Source organism: Notolabrus celidotus, chromosome 21 (genome assembly GCF_009762535.1).
Source record: "Notolabrus celidotus isolate fNotCel1 chromosome 21, fNotCel1.pri, whole genome shotgun sequence".
Lineage (NCBI taxonomy): Eukaryota > Metazoa > Chordata > Actinopteri > Labriformes > Labridae > Notolabrus > Notolabrus celidotus.
The window spans coordinates 21,060,037-21,070,916 of record NC_048292.1 but is presented as its reverse complement, the minus strand read 5'-3'; the positions used below and the strand labels follow the sequence as shown (position 1 = coordinate 21,070,916).

The 10,880-nt window shown below is 40.8% G+C and overlaps 2 protein-coding genes across 4 annotated transcripts in view; both read left to right on the top strand.

Moving 5' to 3' along the window:
* The first annotated feature begins 2,710 nt into the window (after window positions 1-2,710).
* On the top strand, window positions 2,711-9,330 carry LOC117804669 (sorting nexin-4-like). 2 transcript variants are annotated; one of them, XM_034672967.1, is made up of 14 exons: window positions 2,711-3,199; window positions 3,743-3,867; window positions 3,973-4,111; window positions 5,049-5,198; window positions 5,288-5,335; window positions 5,433-5,488; window positions 5,590-5,662; window positions 5,840-5,901; window positions 6,824-6,967; window positions 7,074-7,163; window positions 7,521-7,620; window positions 7,712-7,857; window positions 8,486-8,600; window positions 8,689-9,275. In XM_034672967.1, exons 1-14 carry the CDS (start codon window positions 3,110-3,112, stop codon window positions 8,734-8,736), a joined length of 1,386 nt encoding a protein of 461 aa, XP_034528858.1. In that variant the 5' UTR covers window positions 2,711-3,109; the 3' UTR covers window positions 8,737-9,275. The 2 variants fall into 2 exon arrangements, with proteins under 2 accessions (XP_034528858.1, XP_034528860.1); XM_034672969.1 differs by having other exon boundaries at window positions 3,095-3,199; window positions 6,902-6,967; window positions 8,689-9,330.
* A 454-nt stretch (window positions 9,331-9,784) lies between these two features.
* The window catches only part of ttll12 (tubulin tyrosine ligase-like family, member 12), a 28,526-nt gene continuing 27,430 nt past the window's right edge, over window positions 9,785-10,880 (top strand). For both annotated transcript variants that reach the window (XM_034673717.1, XM_034673718.1), the window contains exons 1-2: window positions 9,785-9,995; window positions 10,584-10,759. In XM_034673717.1, coding sequence (XP_034529608.1) covers window positions 9,855-9,995; window positions 10,584-10,759 — 317 coding nt within the window. In that variant the 5' untranslated portion in view covers window positions 9,785-9,854. The remainder of the gene's footprint in view (window positions 9,996-10,583; window positions 10,760-10,880) is intronic.

Sequence of the window (10,880 nt, the reverse complement as noted above, 5' to 3'; positions counted from 1 at the left end):
TAATTCTCCTACATGTAGCTGAGAGTAACCTTGAAGAGTGTCCCTCTTTGAAAACGTATAGGGGACGCCATTACTGCGAAGTTGCGCACAAGACCCATCTAGTATATCCCTTTTTCTCAAGACCTGATGCATGTGTGAATTTGGTGAGTTTTGAATCATGTTAAGGTCACCAAATTTGTGATTTTTTGCAAGGGAGGACACAAGAAAGAGGACAGAATAATAATGCAATTCTTAATCTAATTCCAAGAGCGTCTTTGGGCTCCAATACCCTCCATATGTTTAGCCTACCAGAATGCTAATGGAAACAACCTTTTTTTGCCACAGTGTCTACAGGCTGAGGTGAAATGTGCCAGACTAATTTACCCAGATTGATTTGAAATGATGTGTGTAATCAGTTCTGGTCTTTGCTAAGATTAATCACTGTTGTTATGGGGTTTGACCAATGAGATCAGATATCAAACACAAAAGATATTTTTATAGAATAATTTAATTCCTGTTCAAATATATTATTTTAACATAAGGTTAAACAACATAAAGGATGACGTCTTTTTTTTTAACATTTGCAAGACTTTATGCATTATCTGCCCGAAGGCAAACAATCATTTGCACCTACTGTTTTTTATTTAACATAAACTATACATACTCAGACTCTGGGGGGAACTGGAGCACTCGGAGGAAACCTACACATAAATGGATAGAACATACAAACTCTACTAGTCTGGTTCAAGGGCAAAAGTCTCTCACCCTGATAATTACTAAAAAAGTAAACTAAATATAACATTAGCAAGAGTGTGTGTTGCCAAGAATAAACAAAAAAAAAAATCTTCCTTTAAACAGGCAGAAACCCTCGGCAGAACCAGATTCGGTGGATAGCCATCGATCTTGAGAATCATATGTCACCTGATTTCTCCTCCTTCATTAACCTACAACAAACAGACTGGTTGAATATAGTTAAATCCACATAACCTGATAAAAACATATCAGGCAGAAACCTTGAATAGGACCAGATTCTACAGGTGGATCTGCCTTGAAAGTTTAACTCATCCTTTTATCAAACTAACTTGTCATTTTAACCCCCAGTGAGCACTTCCCATATCGTCATAAACATCCCTCCTTCTCTTTCTGCCTAATTTCTGTCGTTACATATTTTCCGTTTTGGTTTGAGCTGCTGAATTTCCAGTTTGAGGGCTTCGATGTTTCACTCCAAAACCTCCTTCTCTTTCCTCTCCACTGAAAGCGCTCTCTCCATCTTGCAGGCTTTGTAACGAAACTCCGCTTTCTGCTCCTTTTCTCCTACTATGGACTCTGTTCATCATGTCCTTGACTTCTCTCAACTCTTGAAGAAGAGACTCCTCCCTCTCCACAGCTCTCAAAAGCACCTTTTCCTTTTGGTCCTTCTCTGTTTTGAGTATTTTCTTCAGCTCATCGATTTCCTGTTTAAGCCTTGACACTTCCTCCTCCCCTGAAGCTACACCGTCCACCTCACACCTTAAGGCATTAAGGATAGAGTTCACCTCCTCCACTTCTCCCAGCTTTTGGAGAACAGATGTCTCCCTCTCAAAAGCTTCAAGAAGCATCTCCTCCCTCCTGCTCTTTTCTAGGTCAAGCATCCTCTGAAGCTCCTGAACTCCCCGTTTGATAGTTTCATTATTCTGCCTCAAGTCATCTTTTTCCTTCTTCTCCTCACAGAGCGCACCCTCCAGCTTGGAGACTTTGTGACAGATCTCCTCCCTCTGCTCCTGGAGCTCCTTTCGGATAGCGACATCAATTTGGTTCCTGGCTTCTTCCTTCTCCATCAAATCATTCATCACAAAGTTAAGGAAGCAGTTCATCAGATTAGTTTTCCCCAGATCTTGCAGAAGGGACTCCTCCCTCTCACCAGTTTTGGAAAGCAAGTCTCCATTATTGAGAGATTAGCTTCTGTAGCCAAGCCGTTTTTTGAACCAGGCTGTAAACATGTTTATTAATGCTGCAAAGATCGTCTTTTTCTCATTCATGCCTATGTGGTTTCTGGTGTTTCTGCAGCCAGCCTCAAGCGGATTCTTGATGAATTGCAGTTCATAACACTTCCGCATGGGCTTCATGGTTTGAGACCGGAGGTTGCCGCTTGATCTCTACACACTGTGCCTACTACATACTGCGTTTGAATTTACTCTGTAGTATGACTGTTCTGTTGGGTCTGGTCTGCAGGATGTTGAGCCAGACATCCCTGGATTTTCGGTTTCAGAAAGCGGATGTAAGTAACGGCCAAGCTGATAGAGAAACTGCTTCTTTAGCATCCACTTATGATTTAAAAAAATAAAAGTGGTTTATATGTAATTCAATAATTTTCACAGCACCTAAAAACGAATGTCCCAACGTCAAAAAAAAAGAAAAAGAAAAAGTGGAACAAGCGCTGTGCATTGTGGGAAACAGTACACGAGGGAGACTGGTCTGATGCATACTGAGAAATTTCCCGCATCAGTAGACATCTGGGTAGTTTTGGCATACTGCAGATTTTGCTCTTGTTCACATACTACATACTGAATTTTGGCCAAATCAGTACGTACTGCAAGTATAGCAGGCAGTTTCTAAAACGGCCTAAGTTTGGCTGTGTTCAGCATTTCCAATATGGCTCCTGCCGACGATTGGCTTCAAAGCAGCGTTCAGAAATAGATGGGTGGCGTCACGGCTACTACGTCCATTTTTGATACAGGATATGGTTTTGACAGCAGGAACCAGGGTCTTAGTTCTGGAGTAGTTGATGTACCCCTTTGATGTATCCCTTAAAAAGTCCCTGCTCGAAGGGTAGTTTCCTTAAAGGTCCAGGAACTTTGTGGGACGGGGCCTGCGATTGAAAGAGTACCCTCATTGTTTTTATCTCACCCTCCGTCCACCATAACCTCACACACGCCTGTGATTCACTTGATAACTCCTGAGCATTGGTCTTCTCTGTGCCTGATAGTGTGAATGCGTCTCTGTCAGCCTTGCATTGCACTTCCCAGACACCGTAGTTTCCAGCGTCCGTGATTTCTCTAACGCCCGTGAACGCACCGGAGTCAGTCGAATGTGATGTAGGCTGATCGGACGATGTGCGCATGCGTCCTGGCTCAGCAACAACATCAGGAGGATGGCGGAGGATGGTAAGGAAGACTCTGTGGCCACTGACGAGGACTCAGACCACACAGCTGCGGACGGAGGAAACAGCCTGAACATCACGGTACAAACTGCTTCACTTACACCTGTTTATTTTAATATAACTGCTCAAATATTAAGTTTAATAATGGATAACAGATGTGTTGATGCTACGCTGCATTTGACGTTTTGCTAACGCTGGTGCACAGCTTGCTAATGGTGTCCAATGAGGCACTATAATGTTGTTTTTTCGAGTTTTAACAACATATTTACACATCATTAAGTCAAAAAGAAGCGTTCTCATCATATCAGAATCTCATGCATGGTAATAAGTCTTAAACTAACAAACATAAGGAGATAAAGTTGTCTTTAAAGTGACAGTAAATGTGCCTTTTCAGTTAAATGACATGTTGCATGAATCTATGGAGCTTTCTGTGACTTTAGAGTTTGCATATCATCATTTGTGGCATTTATAAAGCTGCATAAACGTCTCATATAATCCAGGACCGGGCTGAATGTGGCACCACCATCATGGAGGAGCAGCCGGAGTGGGAATAATGAGCGCTCTGTGGTGCAAACAGCTGTTCCCTGGAGTTCACTGACTACCCTGTGTGCTGTGATGTTTCAGATGACGGAGGACGGATCCACCCTGATGCGAAGGATGGAGATCTGTGTGGTGGAGGCCGAAAAGAGAAGTGGGAAGAATGCCGTCAACATGCAGGAGGCGTTCACTGTGTACCTCATCGAAACGCGGTGAGAAGAGCATGGTTGATGATAATCATTCATCTCAGCGTTGCATGAACCTACTTCTGTTTTTTTCATGACTGTGCAGAAACAGCTTTGTTTTTATCTCTAAAGGCCGATGGATGCGGTCGCTGACGGTCGTAACCCCGCCCCCGACTCTCTGTGGAGGAGGTACAGTGAATTTGAGCTGCTGAGGAACTACCTGATTGTTACCTATCCATACATCGTGGTGCCGCCTTTGCCGGAGAAGAGGGTTAGTGCAAACTGCTGACTATAAAGTCCTTTGCACAAAAACATTCAGGTTCTGATGTTTTTAGGAACTCACTCTGCACCCATCAACCTTCACAGCAGGAGATTCTCTCTGCAGGACGCTCTCTCTCAACTTGAAATACTCCCTGCATTCACACCTTCAGCCCTCCTTCATAAATTAAGGTCATTTTCAGAGTGTTTGCATGTTTGAAAGGGACTCACAGCCAAACTCCACCATATCCGTGTCTGGTCCGTGTCCGATCTGTCACAGCACCAGATCTGATAGGTTTCTATTCTAGTCAATGTGTTAACTTCCACTGGATCCGCTCCGTTGCTTTCCAGCTGCATCTCTGATCCGGCATGTCGGAGCCATCCGAGTCAGATACACAAGACTTCTATATTTGCCGGATGCCGCAGCACGACGCATCAATCTCAACAGAGTAGATGGAGCGGGACAGGAAGTCAGGCACCAAAACAAAATGAAAACATCCGGTTAATTTTCAGAATAAAACACTCTGTGTTATCACCAGATTGTATTTCACTTAACTAAAACAACAAACTGTCATGATGAGCGGAGCCAGGCCTGGAGTCAACAGGTCAGAGGTTTTCAGAGGACCAGAAAGACAACATGGATGAGGAGAGGAGGAGGAGAATCCCTGGTTCAGTAATTACACTGCTTCGTGCTGTGTTCTTGGTGTTGATGGACGAGAGAGCACGGAGCTGGACCGCAGCAGATCTGGTGGAAGTCTGGTGGAAGAAATTTGCAGGATTGTAACTCTCTGTGGCTAATCAAGAAGAAAAGAACATAATATGAATGAATATCACTTGTCATGTAATGCTTTAATTCTGCGTGTGTATGATGCATCAAAATAAACAAGTGAAACTTTTCAAACTCTGCATTAAACATGAATATAATCGTTCCTTTATCCTCTCACATGTAGGCCGAGTTTGTTTGGCACAAGCTCTCTGCAGACAACATGGACCCGGACTTTGTGGAGCGACGTCGAGTCGGGCTGGAGAACTTTCTGCTCCGCGTGGCGTCACATCCGGTCCTGTCGAATGATAAGATCCTCTACCACTTCCTCACGGAGGTACGGCTGCAGCTGCGTATCAGTGGAGCAGTTTAAGAGATCATTATCATGAAGTTTAAAATAATCTGACGTTCTGATGTGTTCTTCAGGAGCACGGCTGGAAGGAGGTGGTGTATGAGACAGGGTTTCAGGCAAAGGTACCGGATGTCTCTGGAGCTTCTCTCTCTTCATCCTCACAGTGAGTCCTTACAGAGATGTGAAATGATCAGAAACTGAACCTGTTTTCTGTTCCAGGCAGACTCCAGGCTGAGAGCACTGAGTGCCACCTTCAGGGTGAGGAATCCAGATAAGTAAGTCAGAGTCATTTATACCTACAGTTCAATCAGATTATTAATGAATGAATGTTCACTCTGAAGAACAGACTGTTACTCTACTGTTGTCTCTCTTTCAGGCGCTTCATGGAAATGAAACATTATAGCGACGAGCTTCAGTCTCACACGTCTCAGCTGCTCCGAGCTCGAGCGGTGAGTCTCTCTCTTTCTTTAAACCTGCACGCAGTAACATGTGTGGCCACATGAGGGCAGCATTTACGTGTTTTGAACACAACACTGTCATTAAATAACCTGCTGATGATGCTGTCACACACCATGAAGCTGTAAAGCAATAATATATTTGTACTCGTGTCTCATTGTGTCTCTCAGAGAGTCGCAGATCGGCTGTACGGAGTTTACAAGGTCCATGGGAACTACGGCAGAGTCTTCAGGTCTGATACCCTTACATATCATCCATGCTTGACTCAAAGTTAATCTGGATTGTTGATCAATAACTGGAGGATGTTGCAGTATATGTCTCACACACGCAATGGTCAGAGAGCTTCCTGTTTATAGGCCCCTAAACTCTGAACTCTCTGCCTCTGGCCATCAAAACAGTGAGCTTTCTGGTTGTTTTTAAAATAAATTGAAGGCTTTCCTTTTTAATTTGGCTTTTAATTTGGAGTAATTTATATTTGACCTAAGACTGCAATATTATATTCATTGTTTTAACAACTTTTATTCATCTTATTTATTTAATCATCTATTTATTTCTTGTATTATTCTGATCTTTTGGACTTTTCTGATATATAATTTTACTTTCTACCCTTACTTATTTGATTGCTTTTACTGTATTGATTTATTTCATTTGATCTATTTTTTTTGATTGAGTTTATTTTGAGTATTCTTTTGTTTATTTATTTTTTTTGTTTGTTTGTTTGTTTGTTTTATTTTTAGTATTCTTTATTTTATTTTAGTATTTTTTATTTTTAGCATGTATTATTTATTTTATTGAAAGTATTCTTCATCAATATATTATTTAGTATTTTTCATATAGTTCATTTTAGTATTTTTGATGTAGTTTATTTTTAGTATTTTAAATGTACTTTATTTTTAGTATTTTTTGTATAGTTCATTTTAGTATTTTCAATGTAGTTTATCTTTAGTAGTTTTCAATGTAGTTTATTTTTAGTATTTTGTTATGTAGTTCATTTTTAATATTTTTCATGTAGTTTATTTTTTGAAAATTTTATTAAATTTATTTTAGTATTATTTTTATGCTTATTTTTAATATATATATATATATATATTTTGTATTTTGATGTTCATCGTATAAAACTAAACATTTTCAAACTCGTCTTTTCTCTGTTGCAGCAGTGTGTGTGTTTGTGTGTGTGATAAACTCCCCTCACTGTGTGTGTGTTTGTGTGTGTCTCCATGTTTTCTCTGCAGTGAGTGGAGCGCCATAGAGAAAGAGATGGGGGACGGGCTGCAGAGTGCAGGTCATCACATGGACGCGTGAGTATGACACCGTCATAGCTTCATGAAGATAATGATTTATAATTTTATTTTTGACGCGACCAGCCGTCCTGATTCTCCAGGTGATGATGTCACATTTCTGCAGGTTTGCTGCCTCGATAGATGACATCTTAGAGGAGGAGGAACACTACGCAGACCAGATCAAAGAGTATCTGTTCTACGCTGAGGCTCTGAGGTGAGACTTGAACCACATACTCAGCAGATATTTAAACCTTTTGTTTCATAGCGGCTCCTTAAACTGAACATCAGTCGGCTTTAAAGCAGTTTCATTGCTGAAGAAACTCGAGTGATAATGCTGGAGATGTGGAAAGCCTGCTTTTTAAATCCTTTTAGTTTGTAGAGTCGGTTTTCGGATCACAGAAGTCCAGATCTGAGCTAGAAAATCTGGATCCTTCACCAACACGTAACAAAAACACATCAGGAGCATATATCCGAGTCCCATCGGCTGGTTTAGAAAGGAGTTTTATGAACTGAAGCAGTAGTAAGAAGCAGAGAGCAGGTAATGATGTGACGCTGTGCTCTGTGTTTGCAGGGCAGTGTGCAGGAAACATGAGCTGACCCAGTTCGAGCTGGAGATGGCCTCTCAGGACCTGATCTCCAAGAAGCAGCAGCGTGAGGAGCTGGCTACAGGGGTAAAAAAAAAAAAACACTCAACATGATGTTCCTCTGCAGGTGATAACGACTCCTACACAAAGCTGCTCTCTGCGTTCTCATCATCCTCAGATCGTGCGGACATTCTCCTTTAAAGGGATGACCAACAAGCTGTTTGGACAGGAGGCTCCCGAGCAGAGAGAGGCCAGACTGAAGCTGCTGGAGGAGCTGATCGCGGAGGGGGAGGAGACGGTGAAGGAGAAAACTGTCGAGTGCGCGTGAGTCGTGGAGTGGGGCCTTACTTTTCATATTTAGCTTCTAAACATCTGATTGTTCAAGTTGCTCCAGTAGATTACTTCAACCTGCAGCTGCAAAAACAGGATGGAAAAAGCTTTATTTGCAAATCTGCACGTCAGAGTGTGTCCACAAAAGTGCTCATAATTGTCCCTGACACGCTCAGTGTCGGACATCATGTCAGAAATGATCCCTGCAGAGAGGAAGACGCTTTTTGCTCTCAGACTCCAGCAAGAAAAACATAATTTTTCCTTGCAGGATGCAGGAGTTGCTGTTCTACCACTGCCTTGATTTGCAAAGTAATTTCATGCAAATATTGGGAGTTTCTTGTTCCCCTGCAGCCTGGATCAGCTGTTTTTTAAAGTTGTTGTGCAGCTTGCATGTATCAGAAGTTAAGTTTTGATTGAACACACATGCAGCCTTAAATAACAACAACAACACCCGTGTTTGAGCATGGTTACATGACTGTTATTGTCACTGGAGCAGAAAGAGAGTAGAGAAATGAGGCCCAGGTTGATGAATTGTAGAGTCTACCTTTGAAAAGTTCCTGACTTCTCTGCAGTAACATCAAATATGAATGTATGAAATCTTAGCTTCTGTGTTTCTCTGCAGAGAGCATGTCGAGCGAGCGTGGGTGGACATGCAGCGCTTCAAGGAGCAGAAAGACAAAGACCTGCGGGAGGCACTCATCAACTACGCCGTCATGCAGATCAGCATGTGCAAAAAGGTACGATCAGGTTACAGGACGCTGAAACAGTCATATTTATAAAGAAGTATTTTCTTTAACTCCTCTCTCTCTGTCTGTGTCTCTGCAGGGGATCCAGGTGTGGGGGAATGCCAAAGATTGTTTCCTAAAGATGTAGAAGAAGCCATAATATGTAAGGAATGACGCTTCTGAGGTCTGAGGAAGTAAAAGCAACAAAGTCGCCCTTAAAGATATTTAACGTACAACGTTCATGTGCAGTTAATTTGTACGAGCTCTTAACAGTCGCTGCTACTTTTTGTGGATGTTTGAAGCAGGATGGATGCTGGGAAATGTAGTACACACGATTACAAAGCTTGGTTTTGCTACACAGAACAGACTAATCAATGCTGAAGTCTGTTAATAACATCTAAACCTACTGCCTTTGATGGAAACTAATCATGCATAAGATACAGGAGATGATATTTTACTGAAACACATATAACCCTGATAAAAAAAAAAACATTATATGCTTTCAATTAAACTCAAAATGTATGATTTTGAAGAATCTGTAAATTTTAATGAACTTGAAAGATATTTTTATGTTCTATTTGATGATTTTTGGACGTGTTTTTTGTTTTTTTTTATGCTTTTGTTTGTGTTTTGTGAAGTTTTGTGAAGTTTTGTCCTTGCACTTTTATATCCCTAATTTTAATGTTAATTTTAATTTTGCTATTGTTTTGTTTATTTGAATAAAATGTGTTTTTAAACCCTGAAAAACTACAGCTTCTATCTTATTTACACATGAGATATCTTGTCAATTGTGGCAGATAAATAATTCAAATAATTCAAAAAAAAAAATCAATAAATTAATGAGTATTTGCATTGTGGGAGGGAATTAGGGAACAAATAGTGTTTAATTTTTTTTATTTTAGTATGATTAAATTGTATAAACTAATTAGATTGAAATGATTACATATAAAGGTTAAATATTCTAGTATTTTCTCAGGTAAAAGTTAGAAAAGCAGTTAAATGCACTAAAAGTTTATGTTTAAATTATTTTTGCAGGGTAATCTTCTTTAAATGTATTTTCTGATTTATTATAAACTATTTCATGGTGAAACTTATTGAATCAGCTCAGTATTTAGACCAAAATATCTAAAACAAGTGAAGTAAAGTGTAAAATCTGTAGGTGGAGCGCTTTAAAACTCTCCCACAATGCACCGCGCGCTCAGCTGTCAGACTCTTCTTCCGGGTTTGATTCACTCGCCTCCACGTGTGTAACACCTTAATGCAGAAATGTCAACAGACCCTGTGATCCAGCTCGGGGATGAGGATGAGGAGTTCATGGTCTTCACGGCTCTGCACGCTGGAGCTCTGCAGTCCTCAGGAATCCCTCAGATCTACTGGAGGAGCCTGCATCACAAAATCACCAACGAGGTCTGACACTATGCGAGCAAACAATAGAAAGCATCATATGTCACATTTTAGAGTTTACAATGATAACTTTTTGAGGAATGTATCATTAAGTGGGATAAACTGGTTTTAAGAGGTGCTAGAATCTGAGAATACGTCTGTTTTAGTCATGGTTCTGTCATAAGATGGAAATCACCACATCAGCCTTGGAAATCACCACATCAGCCTTAAAAATCAGAAGATTTAAGTTTTATTTCAATGTATTTAAATAATGACTTCTGCTATCAGAAGGCTTACACAACATAAATATTGTGTGTATATTAAGGATTAATTCGGCTTAGAGTTTGGGCACCTGTTGGCATGTTATTAATTTCCACGCCCACCTAGGTGCACCTATGCTCGGTAGCTGAACGGTGGAGCTGCAGGGTAAAAGGAGCTCTGGGCGCAGATTCACGAGGAGCTTTGTGTATTTTATATAAGCCGAATTAAAGAGTGAGGTGACCTTTAGTATATATGCACTAAAGCAGGTAACTACGTGCTGTCATCTGAACATGACAATCAATCAATCCTTCATTGAGATGAATCCTTAATGAGATCTGGTGGTGACGTCAGGTTTATGATGCCGGGGAAGTTTTCGGCATCATGCGGGTCCAGGAAGAGGAAGAGGAGGTAAATGGAAACAATGAGGAGGAAGATGAGGAGAAGAAGAAGGGCAATCCTGGAGCAGAGATCCGCTGTAAGGTGGTGGTGACACGAGAGAGCGGGCTGCAGGTGTCAGAGCCGACCAGGTGAGGGCGCCACAGAGAAATAACTGTAATCAGACTTATTCACATATAGACTATAATAATAATAATAATAATAATAATAATACAGTTAATGGAACTGAAGATGTGATATCAGCTATAAAAT

Bases quoted from the DNA above. Each gene is read 5' to 3' on its own strand.
- LOC117804669 (XM_034672967.1), top strand. From the start codon at position 3,110: ATGGCGGAGGATGGTAAGGAAGACTCTGTGGCCACTGACGAGGACTCA. The intron at 6,968-7,073 runs GTGAGTATGACA...ACATTTCTGCAG, and splicing joins GCAGGTCATCACATGGACGC to GTTTGCTGCCTCGATAGATG. The intron at 7,164-7,520 runs GTGAGACTTGAA...CTGTGTTTGCAG, and splicing joins TTCTACGCTGAGGCTCTGAG to GGCAGTGTGCAGGAAACATG.